At 32.4% G+C, this 21,778-nt stretch overlaps 4 protein-coding genes across 6 annotated transcripts; 2 read left to right on the forward strand and 2 right to left on the reverse strand.

Annotated features, from left to right (window-relative positions):
* Positions 1-334: 334 nt before the first annotated feature.
* Positions 335-5,439, forward strand: Bma-ncx-5 (Uncharacterized protein; the record flags this gene model as incomplete). The annotated part of the gene is made up of 14 exons (XM_043082017.1): positions 335-423; positions 748-923; positions 1,004-1,164; positions 1,519-1,645; positions 1,868-1,958; positions 2,103-2,280; positions 2,400-2,529; positions 2,780-2,877; positions 3,085-3,177; positions 3,480-3,629; positions 3,888-4,007; positions 4,615-4,670; positions 5,010-5,090; positions 5,154-5,439. 14 exons carry the CDS (start codon positions 335-337, stop codon positions 5,437-5,439), a joined length of 1,836 nt encoding a protein of 611 aa, XP_042937951.1.
* A 2,260-nt stretch (positions 5,440-7,699) lies between these two features.
* Bm5014 (Uncharacterized protein) lies at positions 7,700-11,052 on the reverse strand (the record flags this gene model as incomplete). 2 transcript variants are annotated; one of them, XM_043082018.1, is made up of 9 exons in its annotated part: positions 7,700-7,787; positions 7,971-8,033; positions 8,091-8,181; positions 8,273-8,410; positions 8,727-8,922; positions 9,525-9,654; positions 10,369-10,483; positions 10,580-10,649; positions 10,924-11,052. In XM_043082018.1, 9 exons carry the CDS (start codon positions 11,050-11,052, stop codon positions 7,700-7,702), a joined length of 1,020 nt encoding a protein of 339 aa, XP_042937952.1. The 2 variants fall into 2 exon arrangements, with proteins under 2 accessions (XP_042937952.1, XP_001901700.2); XM_001901665.2 differs by having other exon boundaries at positions 7,971-8,181.
* A 1,244-nt stretch (positions 11,053-12,296) lies between these two features.
* Bm5013 (Uncharacterized protein) lies at positions 12,297-13,512 on the reverse strand (the record flags this gene model as incomplete). The annotated part of the gene is made up of 3 exons (XM_001901664.1): positions 12,297-12,452; positions 12,907-13,023; positions 13,420-13,512. The coding sequence occupies 3 exons, from the start codon at positions 13,510-13,512 to the stop codon at positions 12,297-12,299; spliced, it is 366 nt and encodes a 121-aa protein (XP_001901699.1).
* An 873-nt stretch (positions 13,513-14,385) lies between these two features.
* Bm6438 (Uncharacterized protein) lies at positions 14,386-20,083 on the forward strand (the record flags this gene model as incomplete). Of its 2 annotated transcripts, none has more annotated exons than XM_043082019.1 (18): positions 14,386-14,602; positions 15,014-15,091; positions 15,363-15,502; positions 15,845-15,940; positions 16,174-16,334; positions 16,432-16,501; positions 16,608-16,772; positions 16,913-17,057; positions 17,161-17,269; positions 17,321-17,450; positions 17,638-17,800; positions 18,126-18,236; positions 18,394-18,509; positions 18,746-18,829; positions 18,962-19,057; positions 19,271-19,423; positions 19,521-19,598; positions 19,952-20,083. In XM_043082019.1, the coding sequence occupies 18 exons, from the start codon at positions 14,386-14,388 to the stop codon at positions 20,081-20,083; spliced, it is 2,244 nt and encodes a 747-aa protein (XP_042937953.1). The 2 variants fall into 2 exon arrangements, with proteins under 2 accessions (XP_042937953.1, XP_042937954.1); XM_043082020.1 differs by having other exon boundaries at positions 15,429-15,502.
* Between the last annotated feature and the right edge of the window lie 1,695 nt (positions 20,084-21,778).

Below are 21,778 nucleotides of genomic sequence, written 5' to 3' on the forward strand. Positions count from 1 at the left end.
ATACAAATTTTTTTTTTAACTTAACAGTATTTTATTCAAACTGTGATAAAAGAAATCAGGTTAATTCATGAAGCAGTAAGAATTTAATAATTTAAAAAAAAATTGAAACATCAAAGTTGTTAAATTGAACAAGCAAATGCAATCGTCTTAAGTTGCAGATATGGAAGATCATTTTGAGAACTTTTAAAGAACAAAAATAAATTTCACATATTCTATGACGCGCTTGCATAATAACAAAAGTTTATCAGCGCTTTTATTTCATTCCGTTTGTTTTCTACTGATTCTACTCGTTATTTTCTGCGCCGCCGTGTCATATATTTATGGAATTGATCACATGTTAAATGCAAATAAACAACTGTTGGTTGACAAATATTCGCTTAATTTTCCAGTCAGAATAGTCGATAAGGTGAACAAAGGACGAAGGTAATTGTTGAATCGATAAGTAAGAAGTGAACCTAATTAAGTCAAACAACACACATCATCTATACAGTATTCCATGTCGAAGGCCAAAATGTGCTAACTCAGAGCTTATTTAAAATACCAATTTCGGAAAAACTAGAATTTCTGGAGACTTTGTTGATTTAGAAAGATTCTAATTGGGGATTGTATTCAGACTTCAGAATTTGTTTTTTTCCAGTGAAAAAAATTAATTTTCTTCAAAAATTTTTCTCCATCTTTTGAATTGTACTGGTTCAAAAATTATTTCATCCCTTTCTTTTCTAAAGTTATCTGAAATTTCAAATTCAGGTTGCTTAAATCGAAGAATATAAGTACTAATTGGTATCAACTTCTTACTCCTTTAAAAAGTAATCGTGAATTATTGGTTGCAAAGAATTCGGCGTTTTTTCGAATGTTCAAATTTCGTCGACTACTCAACGTAGAGACCACCGATCGTTGTTTTCGTTCACCGATTAGTTCAAGTGGTTAATTTTTGCTGTTATATTAAGTAATTAAAAATTATACTTTTATGACCAACCCTAGAAAATTAAACTTCAGTTTCTAGGGTCAAATTCCAGTTTTTTTCCGAAAGATTATTTTACATTAGAGCAACGTCGTCGTGGAGCACTTTTTCTGCACTTTTTTGGTCTCATTTATATGTTTATTGCAATATCCGTCGTTTCCGATGAATTTTTCGTTCCCTCACTTAATGTTATTACAGGAAAGGTATGATAATTTGCCTATAAGTTTCCAAATTGCGATAAGTATAGGAATATTTTTTAAAAAATCTGCTGTTTCTAAGCTATTTAGATATTTTATTTTTCCAAAAAAAAAAAAACCCTAATATCTGGATAGTATTCGATCAACCAGAATCTTCTATTTTGCCAAAAATATGAATTTCTCATAAATCAAGGTACGAAAAAAAAAGAAGAGTGAAAATAACTTATCAGGAATAGAAAACAGAAAAAAAAATTCAAAGATTCTGTTGTAAATCATAATCTTTTTACTAATTTCAGCTAATTTTCTATCCATATCTGTGCTAATTAACTAGATCATTATTACTACGATAAATTATTACAGTTGTCAATACGGAATGATGTTGCTGGAGCCACGTTTATGGCTGCCGGCGGTTCCGCACCTGAATTTTTTGCCAGTTTATTTGGGGTTTTCATTACTCAAAATAATGTCGGCATTGGGACTATTGTTGGTGAGATAACTTTCATTTTTCAATACATTCCGTCCTTTTCCGAGCTAATTGCTGCATCATGTTATCATAGCCAGCATTCATTAGTCAAAATTTTGAGGAACATAAGAGCTGGTTTCTTTGCTTTGGTTCCTCTGTCAGACTCCAGGCATAAGCTCATTTCATTGAATATTATTTTAAATAAATTTGAAATTCACCAAATGAAAAGTGAACAAATGATTTAAGGTAGTGCTACATTCAATATTTTATGTGTGTTGGCATTTTGTACATTCTTTTCACTAGAAACGCTGAAAATTACTTGGTGGCCCATGCTCAGGTATATTCATATTTATCTAAATGTTCACTCATTCCGAATTTGTCAGTTTTTTAAAGAAACAATTATTTACTTGATCTTAAACAGTAACTACAAATAATTACATTCGTATAGAACTTATTGGATTTCCTTAATCAGTTATTTCAGAGACATTTTTTTCTACATGTTAGCATTGTTTTTGTTGGTATTGTTTTTCCTAGACGAAGAGATTCAGTGGCACGAAGCAATTTCACTCTTCATTATTTATATTATTTATGGTATTGCTATGAGTTATAACGAACAGCTTGAAAAAAATTTCAAAATCATTCTCTATGAAATCACTCAGGTTGTGATATTTTTTTGAGTTAACTTATGGATTAAACTTTGATTTCAAGTTAGTTTGCCGCATCATTATTAACAGTATGTTTTCTAAATCTAAATCTTATTTTTTTCCTTTATTTCTAGCATTTATGCTCTTCAATTTTGAATGATACATCAATGCAAGGAAGGATAACGCCACCATCTATCACTACTGTAAAACAGATGAAATCAGTTTCGACGCAAAATAAGTCTCCAATTTGTCACTCAGCAGAAGGTATTAGTTCATGAATTTCATTATGAATTTATTTCACAATCAGAGGCTGTAGAAGCATAGTCGATGATTGACTGTATTTAATTAAAATTTAATTCATTGTAGTCAAAACCTCATTTATCTTATTTGTTGTGTCATCGACAAATAAGAAAAATGTGGCATAACAAAAAATGCTATAAACCTGACGATAGCTATTTCAATCTTCCCAATGTTATAAATTCAAATCATCGACTTGTGAAAAATTACTTTTAAGGTTCAAATGAATTCACTAAAACGACAACAGCGAAATTACATGATATGATTCAAAGAAATTGTCAAAATAATATTTCAAATGTTATGCCTGAGATTGAGGCAAGCTGGAGAATATTGTTTGCCTTTTGCAATTAAAATTTCTTCAATTAGCTTGTCAAATCATCTGAATTTTTAGAAATTCTGAATTTATCAACAATGTGGCAGACTGGCGCAGTGACTTCTCAAAATTTAAGAAAAGAATAATATTCCCTAAATAGAAAAACAATTGACAATTACAACAACGCAAAACTGTTACACGAATTTCAGCTCCCCGGATCGATAACGAAGCTGATGAATGAAATGGATTGTGAAATTGCTCGACGAAACCCTACAGGATCTAAAAAAGTTGTAGTACATGAGGTGAAATGCATTTGTCTCATCTCCATTTTCATCCCAAGTCCATTCAATTTTAATCTAAGACACAATAATGGAATTATGGGGTATATTTTATTTTTTAACTTTTTTATCAAAATTTTCAAAAGAGATTAAAGTTTTTAAAAGCTGGAAGATAGAAGAAAAATGGGAAACTCTGTACAATAAAAGTAAAAATTCAGCATACGAAGAAGCAAGGATGGGTAAAATGCCCTTTTATTGGTGAATTTCAACAAACATATCAATTTATTATAATTCAGCCAAAAATTTCTGATTGTTTCTTTTGTTAGAAGTGTGCTGTGTTAAAAGAAAAAGTTAGTGAGTCGGAAGTACCAATCAACATCTCGTGGCCATCTTCAACTAAAGCACAATTATCTTATCTGTTTTTGGCTCCAATTATGCTTCCTCTTTATTACACACTTCCAGATTCGAAGAATTCAGTAAGTTAATTCGGTGAAAAGAACTGGCAGGCAGGAAAATTCTTGCAAGCGCATAGGAGAATGAAAAGAAATTTCGAGATCTTTTAGAATAGACCAGGCACTATTATTACATAATTAAAAAAGCATAACTTATCGTTTCTTGCTCGAAAAGTCTCTCGAGAAGATATTGAACAGTTCTCGGGAGACATGATATGCATATTTTATTATATTTAGAGAGATATTATTTGATATCTTTATCTTCGATTCCAATATTTTCAGTCATCCAAGAAGTATTTTGTAATAACTTTCATGGGATCAATTTTATGGATTGGTTTTTTCTCATATCTGATGATTTGGTGGGCAAAGGTAATCGGTGAAACAGTAGGTATGCCGGATGAGGTAAATGCACTTTTTAAAACATAAAATTATGATAGTTCCTTATCACATTTCATTACTCTATGGTCGACAGTGTGAGTGAGTTGCATACACATGCAAATATAAGTGATTAATTTCTTTTTCAGCTTCGAAGGATGTCGTCTACACTAACAGTAATTAGTTAAATTGTGCGGTAGCACGATATTTACTTTTTTATCTTCGTAATACCCATCATTAAATCATAGCTTCGTTATAATTTTATAACAAGGAACTCTCTAATTTTCGCTTTCTTATCATTCTATTAAATGGCGGACAGAGTGATTACATTTCATATATTCCATAAACTGAATAAAGGATTAAAAGCAAATGAATACTCTATGAGGATCTTTTTTCACTATTACATGTTGAAGATCAAACATTCAAAAAAGATGTTTGCTAAATGTTAGAACTCTCAATAAATCCTCCTTGTTCCCCTTGTCCAAAAATATTTTCAATGGTGCGCTAATACTTATTGCATCACTACTGTATTTTTGTCCTTGTCAATTATTTCAGGAAAATTGCTGAAATCAACTTTTTATATTGTTTTTTGAATTCAAGAAATCAGCAGTCAATCACAAACTTATACTTTTAGATAATGGGTTTAACAGTGTTAGCTGCTGGGACAAGCGTACCTGATCTTATTTCCAGGTTAGTTGTTACTTTGCTTTACTCATGATATAAATTTCTGAAAAATACTTAATAAATCAGAAAATTAATATTAACAGTTATCATTTGTTGTTATTATCATTTATATACTCATTATTCTTTTTTATGAGTAAAAGAACGACTTTTTCAAGTTGAATATGTTCTTGACGTACATTGATCAGCGAAAAATATTTGTTTTAAAATTTCTTCAAAGCTTCATCGTCTTGAAAGTATTTATACATGTTACCTTATACAGTGAGTGCATAGATGCAAAACTTATTAAGGCAAAATTAATCTAATATTATTCTAACCATTCATCTAAGTAAACATAAATCATTTTAGTGTGATCGTTGCCCGCAAAGGACTTGGTGACATGGCTGTGTCAAGCTCCATTGGAAGCAACCTTTTCGATATTTGTGTCGGGTACTTTGATATAATATTTTCGTTACAAATATGATTGTTGAAATAGTATGGATTATATTTCAGATTACCAATTCCTTGGCTGCTGCAATTTGCAATTCGCTGGCTGACTAATTCATTCTCAGCTGCTCGTTTGGACACTATACCAGTTATATCAAAAGGTCTCGTCTGCTCTGTCGGTCTTCTATTTCTAATGCTGATTGTCTTAATAGTTGCTGTGAAAATTTGTCGATGGGAAATGAATAAAATATTCGGAATAATGATGATCATTGCCTATTTAGCATTTTGTGTGCTTAGTGTTTTAATAGAATTAGGTTACATTATTTGCCCACTTATTGTTGCATGTAACTAATAATATTAGAAAAACTTACAGCTTTAACTAACTGTGATAATTATTTGCGCACAAGATGGATCTTTATTAAGGGTCAATCACACTGATAAAAAGTTAAGTGTCGCAAAGAGTAGGGATTAGATTTTGGTTCGTTTTTGCTTATTTTCCTTTTTTGTACTAATGTGGTTGAAAGAAGAAATATTTTTCTCTTCTCGAAGCAGTTGTTTTTATTTACATTCATTAATTATCGCATTCGACTCTAGTAATCACTTTTATTTAAAATTGTTAATAATAAGCGATTATGCATATTCAGAAGTTTTATTTCAAAACAATGATATTTTCCTCACTCGCAAACTGGAATAATTATTTCAAAGATAAGTTTTAAAATAATCGCTTCTTAAACAGTCTACTAAGAAGTTTGTCTATTATTTCGAAAGAGAAATTATTGAACAGGGACTTTCTTATGAATGGAATTTGAATAATTGTCTCAATTAACCATAAATCTTCGAAATTAAAAACAAATATTCCTTCTTCCTTGTTTGCAGTTAAAGTGTTTTTGACATTTCGCAACACAACCTCCATCTCTTTTTATTAACATTTTATCCTTTGATGGTTATTTGCTTTATGCACTTTTAATCTAACAGCTGTATATTTATAGAACTATCTGCATACTTAATATTTATTCATATTTATATTTAATTTGATTGAATGAATAATCTTTGGTTGCTGATTAGAGTGAAGCATTGTAATAAAATTATCTTTACAACACTCATCTCTTTAGCCCTTAGTCAAACAGCATCTGCGGTTCCTTATCACCCAGTCCATTTCAGGACATCATTCATTGTTTTCTAAATTTCTACCCATCAGTTACTTAAAGATAATATCACTTTAAGGTTTAAGATTAAAGATTAACATTGACATAAAACAAATAAAGTGGTAAAAGCAAAAAAGGATTCTTACTAAAAACTACTAACTAAAGAAAGGAATAGGTAAAGAGAAATAAAAAAAAGAAGTTGGAATGCAAGCTGCATAAGGAGTTTGATGGATGAGAAAAAACTGGGTGAACTGCATCCTTCTCAAATATTTACAATAACGAAATATCTCTTAACACAACTCTCAAAAAGTCCAGTAAAAAGAAGCAAATCACAGCATAATAGAATGAACGAACAACTGGAAGTTTTAGTACCTGCATGTCGCAATATCTAGCAGTATTGCGACATGCCAGCTGTGAGTTAATAATAATGTCAAGTGGCTGAAGTATTGATAAAATGAAGCACTTGTCGTACCTGGGCGCAGTAATGGGTTATAAATGAAGCACCAGTTATTATCAGCGGAACAGTAGCAATAATTCCAGTTGAGCCAGAAATTTAAAGCTTCAAGAACACATTACCTACATCAGGAATAATCTTACAAGTTTAATCAAACATTTCTTTTCAAATCTTCCATTCCAGGTTGATTTCATGCACATACAGCACACGCTCTAAAGACCGATAGTACAAAAAAATTCACAAAACAAGTTCAAAATAAACTCAGAAAAAACAATTTTTTTCCAATTTAAAAATGTGGAAAGTAAAAAAGAAACTACTTTCACTAACTTTTAAAAATATGTTTATGGTTGGTTGCATGCTGTTCAATATTCTCGTTACTTATTTCCATCATGCAAAATCTAACAGTGCATTACATCAACAAAGAATTTTTATGCACATACAATGTGTCCATATACCTTTGCATTTGTTACTTATAGCTTATTTATACATTATACATTACTAAGATTGTTCTTCCAGACAGGATTGTCAGTTAAGTGTTTTTTTAAGCAGTAATCCATAAAAAAGATCCGAAACCAATTCAATTTTAAAGAAAAAATCAAACAGTCATTTTGAAGGATTGGTTAATATCGAAATTTTATTTCACTGTAAACACAGTCCAGTAAGTAAATTAGTTGATCAGTTTTATCCCCATAAAAAATGACCGAATATACTACATCTCCAAATATTAAGATTAGAGAAACATGGTTGAATAACACAAATAATTAAGATGTGGATCGAATAACGCAGCTACCGGAAATGAACTTTATGTACAGTAAAAATTTGAACAGTTGGTACAGAGAAAAAAAAGGCATAAAGTTGCATGAATTTCTATAAAATCCTTGTCGAAAATATAATCACTGCTCAAGAACTGACATTTTGGTCATTACACTAATTTTACAAGTATATGCGACTGCATGATATCATTAATATTTATCATTAATATAACGGAATACTGTAGGTGTTAAGTGTGCTAATTATCGTTTTCTGCCACTTTGCATGCCCATCATTATTGTTGCCAATCGAATAAAAATGTTCAAGACATCTGCATAAATGGAGAGCTGTCTGAAATGCATTGTATAGTGACTCAGAAAATGAGCAAATCAATTTTTATTATACCTTCAGCTTACAATAACTTAAGTTTGATATAGAGAAAAGGAAAACATGTATTTATATAGTATGTACTTAATTATTACTCTCCGATCTTACTCATATAACAATATGCACAAGAATCTAGAACAAACTTACGCGTTAATAGGATCAAATCGACGCATCTTTGGTGTAGCAACATCATAATATCCAGTGCCAATACTACCATAATATCCCGTCTTGTAGATTTGCTCTTCACTTGTGCCCGAAATCGGATACATATGCGCCCGTTTGATAACAAATTGTGTATCGAACAACAAAAACAGTGAAAAGAGAATGAGACCACCATAAATGGAAATCGACATTAGACCTAAAAACATTACTTTCTTTCAGTTTAAAATAGCATCAATAATATTTCGGTTTTGGAAGCTAACTTCAAAAATAAAATCCACAAAACACACTTGCACCCAACGCGGATGTCGGAGGAAGAAAGAAAGTTCCAATGGAAGATGCAAAAACAACACCAAGTGCCATAGCTAAAGCGCCTCCCATCATCAAGAATTTTTCAGAAGGTGCTGTGAAAGCAATTGTTGATAGACCTGAAAATCTCGATTTAATATTTTCTTCATATGTGATGAAAACACCAAATTTATTCTATGATTAGTAGATTTAAAATTTACTCGCAACTTCTTACCACTCATATCATAGTAACAGTAGTAATTGTTTGTTAGAATTAACATAATGTTGTAAAATAAAGAACGTGGTGACAATATTTTTTCATGCTGATCGTGTAACTGTATGAAATAGAAGCAGTGAAAGCAAGCAATTACTAACATCATTAATGGAGTGTATTTTATGCTTCTTTAAAGCTAAAATCTGTAAATTTTTAGAAAAAGTGAACTTTAAGAAAAATACCTGCGACGATAGCAGCAGTATACCAAGCGGCTCGCATAGCTAACGGGCCACCCATCAAACAGATTGGCCCTATAAAGGTACCCATTAAGCCTGCATGCAGAATCCAAGCTGCATGTTTCAGCAATGTATTGTCGTAATCGATTAATGATACTGCGATACTGCTTGCCATGACAGCTGCCATTGAGATGAATGGCGACTAAATTTAAAAAAATTGATGAGCAATAAATCTGATTTTCTATTTTCAGTTGTATTTTTTATATTTATGTAACTATCCTCTTTGTATTCCATGCATTCGTACTGTTTGATAAAATTGAATATATACTTAAGTGCCTACCCGATTCACAAAAGTGCTTAATAAAATCTCGTATTCAAAATAACCCAGGCTCCAACAATTGGAAAGATTTTTCAAATACTTACTTTATCCTAAAATTATAGCTTAAAATTTATTATGCAAACCACAAAACCCGATTTGGTCTGATAGTCATGTCAGATGAAACTTCTCGAGAATACGTATATAAACATGGTAACGAGTAGACTTTAGCGGTGCTTGCCACTAGTGGTTATAAACCTTTCAAGAGGATCAGTGTATCTAATCTACGGTTGAGCAACATTGGCATTACTGATTTAAATAATCGGCCCCATAATATATGGAATAAACTCTTAATCATAGGATATCACTTGCTTATGACAGTATTCTATCCCACGATAAAGTCATGGAGGTTGTTTTAATTAAGAAAATTAAATAGCTGCAAAAAAAAAAAAAAAAAAAAATCAACAAATAAAAAAGGAAGAACGTACCCCCATTATCAAACGCGAAATATGATACGATCTCGATGCTACCACAGCTGAAGCTGCTGTTATCCCAAGTGATGTAAACAAATATCCGTATGTCGCCTTTATTCGATCACGTACATATGTTGGCCATGTTCTAAACAAACGCAACCTTAGACTACAAAAAAACTGCCTGCCTCAACTTTTAATTACTTTCATCAGTTATTTATAGTTTATACAGTCCTTCTTCGATAACGACATTCACCTACAAATAACCTGGAAATAAAAAATGGAAAATAAAATGTATCTGAAATAAGTTTGTCAAGTACTTTCTTAGTAAAGGCTCCTAATAGAAATTTGGTCTAACAAACATATTATTCAAGCAATAACCGCTAAAATTTTTGAAGAATATACATACTCCGTAGTAACAATGTGTAGGCATTAGCGGCCTAAGCCACCAGTAGCTATAAATTATTCATGAGGGAAACACTCAGTGTATCTGACTTGCAATTGAGTAACATTAGGACTAGTGAACTAAACAAACAGCCTCCACAATATTTCAATATTTAGAATAAACTCTTCTCAACCATATATCACTTGCTTATGACAGTATTCTAAAAATCAAAGACCAAGACCATGGTACGACTATATACAGCACTCCATTTTTTCAAAAAATTCTAAAGAATGTAAACATTGTGGATTGCTTGGCAATTTTTCTCTAAGGGAAAATTATGGCACACATAAAAAAATACGACTGAATAAACTGATCGAGAGTTAAAAAGGCACAAATAAGCGCTACGTTTATATTTAGTAGATAAAATGCAAAAAAAAAAAAAAAAAGGAAACATTCGCGCATAAAAAGATAACTAACCCAGACTGTACTAAAATACTCTGACCTTCTTTCGATAGGCCCAGTCCGTAATAACACAACGCACCAATTCCAAGTAATGACGCCCCAGCTACGGCTGCACTTCCATACGTATATGCTAAAATGAAAAGAAATTAACTCTCAAATATGAAACAAAATTAAATCTGAAAGTACGAAGTGGTATTAGGAATGACAAGACTGAATTTCAACAAACGTTTTCCGGTGGTAGGCCCCATTAAACGTTCTTTAAGAGATGTTCGTGTAGCGCTTCCAAAACCATAGTTCTGAAGAAATTAGTAACGTTAACTTTCAAAGAATGTTACGGGAGTGGACGGAATGCAAATTTCAGTGACTGCAAAATAATATTATAAAGGCAGAATAAATTCAATGAAATATCAACAATAGCGAGGATTCTGCCTACAAATAAAGTTACAACAGACAAGCATTCGACTACACTATAACGCATGAAATTTAGCCACAACAAATTATTTATGCTGAGGTACTCCTCATTAACTTCCAATTTTCAACAATGAATCAATTTTCAATTCAGTGACTAACTCCTTCAGCAACTCGACGTCCAGCATATCGTGCAGTATTGTAAGTCGTTTTCGAAAAGCAACGAAAAGCCACAGCAACACTGTTGGGAAGTTGCAGTGATGATGATCCGCAGGATAGTCTTGACAACATTGCTATGACGTGAATCTACAAACAGTTGAGCTGGAGTCAAGGAATCACAATTAAGTAAAGCTCTTCAGTTACTAGTGATCTAGCAAGAACGATACGACATTCTATGAAATAAAAGTAGGCCATCCAGGAACTGTAAAAAAAAGAATAATTGGTAAACAACTTGTGTAATTGAAAATGAAGACAAAATATCGGAGATTAAATTGATGTTTCAAATTACCCTCAGAGATTTGAAGTCCTACGTTATGTTATTTCCAAAGCCTCATAACAAAACATTCCCATCTTACGATACTCCCATTGCACCTGCCTCCATAAATAACTCGATTATTCTCGAAACCTCAATAGAGAACGGTATGATCTGATGCCATCCCATATTGTTATCTTGTCCTAACGGGTAAACTACCCACGTGATTACATGATAAAAAGATGTAGTGTTCGATAGGTCATCCGATTCATTCATTGTTAACAATGCGACAGATTATTTAGTAACAAGTAACAATCACTATGGTAAATCTTCAAAGGTATTTCTCCATATTGTATATGTTAACAATAATGAAAATTGGAGATAATACTGAAAGGCATTAGTCTGTATTATTCACACTTTCACAGCAACACGAATAGAGCATACTCTCTAGTCTAATATCATAAGTCAAAACAATATGTTTTTTATTCTCACAGAATTTGTATCAAGTAATATGATATAAAGTTAATCTTTATCTAGAAAGACTAACAACGACGGAGGTTTCAACAAATACATTTAGTTGAAGTCAAGGATTCAACCATTCCACCAAACATTAGCTTTCAACTTTCCAATTTGATATACTAGAAGTATTGTACTTTCAAAAAATTTTACTTCATATAGCTTGTCATTGGTATTAGTACTAATTCGATGATGATCGTTTTCTGCATAATGCTTCAATTCGAAAATAACACGTATGTGAACAACGGGAATAAATAGTGGAAACATCAAAATGCACGGCTGATCCTTTCATTTCAACTTGTATATATAATCAATGAATATTCCTTTGAAGTATAGTACTAATCTAATATCATAAATCAAAACTACTCTATATTTTTTATCCTCACAGAATTTGTACGAAGCAATTAATAATACGTAGAATTAATCATTACTTAAAGAGACCAACAACGACGAAGACTTCAACCAATATATAGTTGAAGTCATGGATTCAATCATTTCACCAAAAGTAGTTTTGGACTTTCCAGTTTGATATATTGGATGTATTGTACTATTCGGAAAAACGTTCTGTATGAATATGGGCGCATTTGGGTTGAGCCGTCGGTGCATCACCACGAAATTGTGATGTAGCGTACGCGTCGATACGGAGAGCATGCACTTGTCCTGCCAGTTCTTCCCGCAAACAGCTGTTGACGAGACGATGTATCTGCAGTACACAAAAGCAGTTAAATCCGAAGAGCATAAAAACTGATGTAGCACGGACTCTCTAATGAGTTGATAAACAGTAAATATATATACCTGCAACGTTAACTACGTCTAGATGGAGAGTAGATGAACTTGAAACACTGATCTTTATCACAAATCCCCATGAAATGAAAACTTTTAAAATACATATATGGGAATTAAAACTTGTTAGATTTTTTGTATAACCGTATGGTTTTTAGTAGCACGCCTGGGCATTCAATCATCACTTAGGTAGCTGATAGAAACAAAAAAAATTACTTGGCAAACATTTAAAAAACATTTAGTTAAAAGAATACAAGCTTATATGATCCAATAAATTATATAATCTCTCAATTTCAATTTTTTTACAGTAATTAGGGCAAATTTTCCAGAAGTTAATTATGGCACTTAGTAACTTGTCATTCACATATCCTCACCTGTATGGTTTGCAATCCTTCAAAACTGTTGGATGCAATCTGCACATAGAAATGCCTTTCATCGTCACTCCGATCTGCATGGTTCTGACTTTCACACTCTACTTCCAAATGAGTAGGCTAAAGTAATTTGTGCTAGAAAATTTCAGATTATATTCAGTGCGAAATTAAATCAATTAATTAGTAGTAGCAAGTCATCGAACTGTACTAGAATAAATTTTTTGCCATTATTATGACCAATACATTTCATGTTATTTATTTCAAATCATGAATTTTTTATATCTGATCTCCAATAATCATATAAACGAAATTAATTCGTCAAACTACATTAATTTTCTCATCTGTACATAAGATGCAAATTTTAAATTTGTTTTGCAAGCGATAAACTACAGTTCAAAACTATATTTTATTTCGGTAAACAGCGTGGAACACTATGTTTGTAACGGAAAAAATTTCGACTTAATACCGCTAGAGCTCAATTCTATGCTCTTTTTTTTTCACTGTCACAAAATAAACCTTAAATTCCATTTGAAGCCTTTGTATGATTCTATCTTTCACAGGTCCATACCGTGCTACACATATATGAATTGCTCTTCTTCCCAGCAACATTGTTTAATTATGATCCAGTTTTTTGACTGCGATTGAAAAACTACCACCATGCACCTGAAACATACCTATGCTTGTAAAATAAACTCGTAACCTGAAAAAAACTAGAAAAAAAGTAACATGGAACTTAAACCGTGAAATACCCGCTCAACGAGCAACTCACTGTTTGGATTGAGAAAACCTGTCTTGATTGTAGAAGTTAATCCTTTGATTTGACTACTGTTTGAATTTGGTTTGTGGTTGAAGTTGGGAGGTTAGCGAGTGATTAGATGGAGTCTAAAAGTCGGATTCGGAATGCACTGTCACTTTTACGGCCGCCAAGGTGACATCTTCTAACAAGACAGGTCATGTAATTCAGTAGTTGTGTTCTAAAAGAGTTTGTGCGTGGAAGTACGAGAATCTGACACGTTAATTGTAGCTTAACAGGATGGGTGAAACAATTGTCTTTATTTTACGATATCCTTTTCATTTGCTCATAACGTTATTAGAATTGTTTGAAGCATGTAATATTGATCGATGTAATGTTATAATATTTCAGATCCTTTGAATGGTCATAAGAAATAGCAAAATTTGGGGAAGAAGATTACAAATTTGCGCATGGGGTAAGTATCAATGCTCAGTTATCTTTATTTTATGCAATTTAAAAAAATATAATGTTATAATATTTCAGGACTGATATTTCTGATATCATACGAGTTGGAATTGTATTTGTTCAGTGTGCATAAGCAAAGCAATTCTAGTTGAAATTATTTTTGCTGAACTGCTACTACCGATCTCTTGAATTATGATATCCGAATTTCCAGACATTTGTTGCAGTGTGTCTTGCATTAGTATTATACTTGAACCAAAAATAAGGAAAACTGAGGTGATTTTCAGATGCTGAGAGTTGGTGGTTTTGTTGACTGTTATCCGGGTAAGCGATTTCTTCGCTCATTATTCATTACACAATTTCGCAAACCTAGCATTTCGCTGAAGTTTACACTTATCCGTTCGCCTTCTAAGAAATGTCGTTTCAAAGCTTCATCTTTAATACTCTTGCCATCATATCAACTGAGACCATCCTTTTTGATGCGTTTCTTCAGTTCATCTTCTGGTTAGTCGTATTTTCTGATTACTCTGCATTTTTTTCCATAACACTCCATTTTTCAATTATTTATTGTAGCTTGGACGGTCACTATCATTTAGAAATGATTCTAATTTGTACCAATTTTTTATTAAAAGAAGTCGATGCTAGTTATGCTGAAAACCAAGCCCATCAGTGGCAAAAAATATCCAGTTTTATTATGTTGGAATTTTCATACTGATTTTTTCTGGATAATGTCGCATTTAAGTTATTCTATAGCATGATTGTTTTGCTCCTTAATTACTGACATTAATTTTATTCCGACGTGTCTCTCGTGTTTGGCTATATCTGCTACATTTGATCTCTTCGAGTCGTTACAAATTGCAAATCGGGGTTCCACGTGTAAGATAGTATCAGAATTAGGAAGAAAGAATTTTTCAGCTTTGCATGCAGTGGGCGATAAAAATGATGGTCGAGGTAAAAAAGAATCATCGAAGGAATCTGACAATAAAAGATTAAGTAAATTTTTAATCCATTAATGATGTCAAATATAAAATGTTTGATGACAAATAATGTGATGTGAAATGTAGTGATTCTTATATATTTCATCTCTCTCAGTCCTGCCTTTTAACGCAGTTACTACATAAAATCCGTGAAAACATATTTCTGTGATTCTCTCTAAAATTTTAGCTGTAAAGAATTCTAATTTTGTCGTAAAACTAAAATATTGTTCGTTGAGCATTGTTCTTTTTAAATATTCTTCTTATTAATCTTTTATTTGAAACTCTAGGAAAATTTTTCACGGGTTTATTAATCGGAAGTGTAATAGCAACAGTGATAACATCGGCTTTAACAGGCGTGTGGCAGACAAGGTATACAAATCAGTTGACAGTGCATGACTTTCTTACCTACATAGTACCATTGGGACAGGTAAGGGTTATTTCGTAATAACTAGATATTACGAGTTTAAATTATTAGATGAAGTGTTTAGCAGCCATAAATGTTAATCAGCACATAGTGTGGCGAATAATATAATTTGAGGTGGCAGTGTATATAATTTTTTGTAGAAACTACGTTTTTTTTTTTTTTAATTTTAGGTTACGTTTGCATTCCTGAGTAGTGAACTCTTAATCACTTTTTTATGTCCACTAAAATGAGTACAACATTCATTACAGTATTCACTATTAAACAACGAGCAAACGATGTAAATCAATAAATTTGTACAAATTTTTCATTTAAATCACTTGCGTTTTTATGGAAATGTATTTTTAGATTGAACAAATTGTAATAACTGGAAATAATGTTGCTCGTATCATCATGAAGCCGGGTCCAGTGCAAAACTTGCCATTCAGTGAGTGTGGATACAATGTAAAATTTTTTCTTTAGTGCTCAAATTTTCAGATTTCTTTTTTGCTTCTGGATTGCTGGGAATATGTGTAGCATTTTAAACTAATTTGTTAGCAGTCGCTACAGAAATAGTTGTTCTGAGAAGATAGATTCACAGCGAGAAGATAGATTCACAGCAATTAAAGATACAAAGAAGGATTGAACTTCGATATTTTTCTTTTTTGTTTTGCAAAAATTATGACATATGTTTGCAGATGTTCAGGCCAGGTATAGGTTGGCAAAAAGTGTATGTGGTAACAACTATGGATACTAAAAGACTGGAAGCTGATATACGCGAGATAGAAACTACCTTGGGAAAACCACCAGAAGAGTGGACACCTGTTGCTATTATCGACACTTCAGCACAAGGATTTATGTATGTTTCCTATGTTGTGTCTGTATGTATATGTGTTATATATATGTGTATACCTCTAATTCTTTATTCCTTACTTATTAAGTGATGTTCTTTGCAGAGATCTCCTGTTGTTGCTTTTGTTGGCGTTAATGCTATTCGGAGCCTCAAAGTCTCTTCCTTCAGTGAAAGTTAGTGTCAGCTTATTCACTTTCCAAAAAATTCTAATGAACCTTTCTAGCTGTTTAGCTAAAATGTATTATCTCCTTAACAGTGAATTAAAAAGTTGTATTTTAGAGTTCATTTCAAGATGTGCTTGGACTAAAAATGAAGCTCAATGTTATTAAACCGAATGACGCTAACGCTCAAAAAATAAAGTTCAAAGATGTTGCGGGTTTGCATGAAGCTAAAGTTGAAATTAAAGAATTTATAGATTACCTCAGACGTCCTGAAAAATATATGGTAGGTTATTATAAACGTTATAACATCTTTTTGCTTTTTAGTGTTTTCATTCTAGTAACGAGTTGCTGAATTGTTTTAAAATCTGTGCCAAGCGCATGTACGTTTTACGAAACGAAGGAGAAATATTTCTAAATTTTCAGAAATTGGGAGCTCGGCTGCCGAAAGGTGCATTACTTACCGGTCCACCCGGATGTGGAAAGACGTTTTTGGCAAAAGCTCTTGCTGCTGAATCTTCAGTACCATTTATTTCGATGAATGGCACTGAATTTGTTGAAATGATTGGGGGTATTCATTATTACCTTAGAGACTACAATTAATTTTATGAGTCGGTGATTACTCCTAGAGCGAAGAGTACAATCGTTTAACAGTCATTTTAAATGTCATTCAGGTTTGGGAGCATCTAGGATCAGGAATTTGTTCAAAACAGCAAAGAAAATGGCACCTTGCATCATCTATATCGATGAGATAGATGCGATAGGACGCAAAAGAAGTCAAAGGTAACTTTAATTAAATGTCATTTAATATTTCTGCCTTGACAACAATTTCAGCGAAGCGGGTGGTGGAAATCGAGAAGAGGAGCAGACCTTAAATCAGTTGCTGGTAGAGATGGATGGTATTGATAGTGGTCGCGGTATTGTTTTACTTGGTTCAACAAATCGTGGCGATATATTGGATAAGGTTTAGTTTTCGATGCTCATTGTAAAAATATCTATATATTTGGTAAAAGTTGGTGTAAACAAGTACTCAAAGTGGTTTTTCTAAATCCAATTTAATTGCACAGTATCTGATTTGTGCTGAAAAGAGTTTATAAAATAGATTCGATTATTGTAATTCCGCTTAATTTATAATGAAATGTATTTTGTAGGCTCTTCTACGCCCTGGTCGGTTTGATCGACACATCGTTATCGATCTTCCAACCGCTTTGGAAAGGCAGGAAATATTCGAATTATATTTAAGCAGAATTAAATTGGATCGTGAACCACAATATTATTCCAAGAGGCTTGCTCAAAGAACATCACGATTTTCGGGTCAAAAAAGTTTATGGACTCTTAATTTAATGAAAATTGCGTACCTGTTTTATGTTTTTTGTAGTTTTGTTTTATTTTCAGTGCTTGAACATTTTCAGTGCCTTCTAACTTGCCAGTTTATCCGGTCTAGTAGTAAAGTGAGACGTTAATATAAGATTTCTTCCATGTTGAGAACTGATGCCGTAACTTCCCACTTGAAACAAGTTTTTCTAATGTTCTGAAGCATACTGCACATTTACTCGTAAAATAAAGTAACGATTTTTATTGAAAGCAACGTTCCGTTATATATGAACTTTTAATAGTATGGTTAGTAGCTATATTTTAGGAGCAGATATCGCAAATGTGATAAATGAAGCAGCTATTCGGGCGGCGTCATCAAAGAAAAGTCTAGTGACAATAGATGATTTAGATGAATCATTGCAGAGAATTCTTGCAGGTTTTCCATTTGAGATAAATCTAAGGGAATATGCAAGTTCAAGGTTCACGGAAATTCCGAAATTTGTAAATATTCGAGATAACATTTTGTTGTGATTAATGGTTGTTTCAGTGCTTAACTAATAATAGGTGTTAACTAATAGGTGGTTTTATTCTAGGCGCAGAAAAAAGGAGTCGATCAATGGTAGAAGAAGAACGTGAAATCGTAGCATATCATGAATCTGGTCATGCTCTGATTGGATGGTTGCTGGAACACACTGATGCTTTACTAAGGGTTTTTATTTTTTAATTTAGCTACAGATCCTAGGCTTGAATGATTCGTTCTTATGCATTGTTAATTACTGTAACCATTTCGCGTTGTATGGCTGTATTTGGATTGTATATTCACCTAGTGGTTGGTAGTATCTGCATATGCTGCGGTGATGTTAAATTTGATTATAGCGAGTTTTTCTTTTTTGGATTTTAGACCAATTGTAATTCTCTATCTACTTTCATTTGTTTTCATTTCAGGTTAGCATTATCCCACGAACAAGTGTTAAGCTTGGTTTTGCTCAGTTCAGTCCTCGAGAGCGGAAAATATTAACTAAGGATGAGGTATTTTATTATTTCGTACTTGTCTATCCATGTCTATATATAGTTAATAACAAACTTCGACAAGAGCTCATTAATTCGATTGCAGTGTCAGGAAGAACATTGACTTTCACCGACTATGTATTTTTATTGCAGATGTTTGATCGTATGTGTATGTTGCTTGGAGGCCGGGCGGCAGAAAACATCATTTTTGGACGTGTTACTACGGGTGCTGAAGATGACTTGAAAAAGGTGATTGTTAAAAATTAAAATCGCATTAAATTTACAGTTAAAAACGTTTTACTTTGCTTAAAAAAAAACTGATTTTCGAGTAATAAGTTTCCAAAAGATGAATTTGGTGTGTAATGTGTGGTGAAATTCATGTATGCTGTTTCTGGCGAGGTTTCCACTTGGAAGTTATTAATCATAACACGTTTATTTGTTTGTTTATTTTAGTTTTTCCAGGTGACAAAGTCAGCATATGCACAAGTACAACTCTATGGAATGAGTGAATCCGTAGGCCCCTTAAGTTTCCCGATAATGGATGATAGCAAACGAAACGAATTTGGAATTTACAAAAAACCTTTCAGCATAAAATTGCAACATTTGATTGACCAGGTACGTTTATTTACTAAGTACATTTATATGTATTTCTGTTTAAAATGTGTTTAGTTAATTTATAATAAATTTAAATCCATGTACTGATTGTTCTTAGGAGGCGTCTAAATTGGTTTCAAAAGCATATTTCACTGCGGAAAACATCCTGAAGACGAATGAAGAAAAACTGAGAAAGGTATAGGGCTTTTTATATTGTATTTTAATAGGTTATTTTAATCTTATCAGATTTTATTTGATTATTTTAAGAATATTTCGATATTATCCTTATCTCTTATCGAAGAGATTATGGTGGTCGGTTAACAACTACATCTTCGAAATTTTTCTTTATCAACTGCATTTGTGTGCATGCTCATGTCGTGTAACTACTGCTTGAATTGGAACATCTTTAGAATTTTATTTAAATATTTTTAATTAAATCTATTTTTATTTACAAAATAATGTAAAAATTGTTATTGCTGTTCATTTCTTATTGACGTTTTATAGATTTACGTAAATTCCACCACACTTTTAAAGAATAATTGATTGCAGCTGGCATCCTCACTGCTGGAGAATGAAATGCTTAGTTATGAAGACGTTATACGGTTAATTGGGCCCCCGAAATTTCCGAAACAGATAGTGGAATTAGCTGATCACGTCTTACCAAATGTAGGGGAGTCGTAGTGAACTAAATGTAATTTTAATTTTAAGGAGAAATATATATTCTCTTTTTATTTTGTGATTGTTTTCGTGTTTTTTCTAATAATGTCGAAGTCAAGCTTTGTATTTTTAATGTATGAGTTCCGAATTCCTATAATGTTGGCTTTGATCAAGTTGTTTGTCGGGATCTCCTGCACTTTTCAAAATTAATTTTAAAGCAGAAATTTTGAATTTTTTGTATTTGATTTTAAAAGCTTCGTAATCTGAATAACAATGACTCAAGAATATGCCTGAAAAGTATATGTAATTGAATATAAAATCAGTTTTAATCAGAGTGTTTGCCAAAAAAAAAAATCACTCGAGGAATTTTGCTTTGTTTGATTTTAATAAGCTATTTTTAGGTTGTATTTCACCTTGTTTCATAAGTCTGAAATGAAGTAGAAATTTATATAGTTTTTCCTAATGCTACTGGCGTATTGTCTGCAACCATATTTCAAATATCTTTCTGAACACTGCTTTTTCTAGCTTCTAGAGCAGTAGCATTAAAAAATTTTAGTAAAGCAGCTGTATTGTGTTAGGTAGTTTTTCCTAAGGTACAAACTTCGGTTAGTCAATATGCGACACAAAACTGTTTCAGCGAAATATAAATTAAGACACGGAGATTATCCATTGAGCGTAGTTGTTAAGATTCATAACGGAAAATGTGGATTCTTTTTTCAAATTTTAAATTTTTTTTGAAAAATATTTTCTTAAAATGTATTGTCGGCTGCATCGGTATACTCGTATTTGATCTTTGTAAAAACTGCTTACTGTAAGAGAATGTTTTTGTCGAAAACTGTATAGATATTTCTTTGGGAAAGAACTTACATTTTATGTAGTTGTCCAATGGTGAGCCAAGTAAATGGATTCGATGGTTGCATTCAAAATTTCAATCAAGTCAAACAGTATGAAAGTTTGGGATTTCGCTGGAACCCTTCATTGGAAGGTTTGTGATTCTCTTCGGTTTGAACAGACTAGCAGTCCTCTATAATCGTTTTTCTTTCTTCTGTACTCATGTTGGTTCTTCATTTTGTTTGGTGAGACTCGAGGAAGTGGTTTTGAACTTTTCTTGATGCTTGCGAAAGCTTTTAGAAAGACATGGGAAAGCTAATTGAGGAAGAGCTAATTTACATTGGAAAAGAGCTAATTTCACATCTATTTATTCCACTCTGTCCTAATAACATTTTTCCGAAGAACACTGAACTCACTAATTTTTATGGCTTTTCATCATCAGTACAACATTCCTTAGTAACAACATAAACTCTTCTAACAGTAATAGTTAATAAAAGGGTCCAAGCTTTGCTGTGAAGGTGTGTTAAAAACTATGGAAATTTATGCTGAAGTCTTGGGGATATGAATTTAAATGCTTATATCAATTTCTCAGTTCTCAAAATAGTTTCAGTCTTGCTTGTGAGAAAGTCTTAACAAAGGCATCATTTATGAAATCGAAGAACCGAAAAAGAAAATTACCAGATTTTAGGGTTCCGAACTTGTCAGTATGCATATAAATTTTGATAAGTTGGAAATTTGTTGAAAGAATTCTGTAGTGATGAACAAGTGGTTCTACACATTGGCAATTCCAAAACCATTTTGAGCATCTGATTTGAATTGCTGAGTAATCAGTCTTCTAGTGGGGGAATTCTTTGTATATTTATATTTTCACATCGGCGAATTGCTTGT

This window comes from Brugia malayi, assembly GCF_000002995.4.
Source record: "Brugia malayi strain FR3 genome assembly, contig: Bm_v4_Chr4_scaffold_001, whole genome shotgun sequence".
NCBI classification, from domain to species: domain Eukaryota; kingdom Metazoa; phylum Nematoda; class Chromadorea; order Rhabditida; family Onchocercidae; genus Brugia; species Brugia malayi.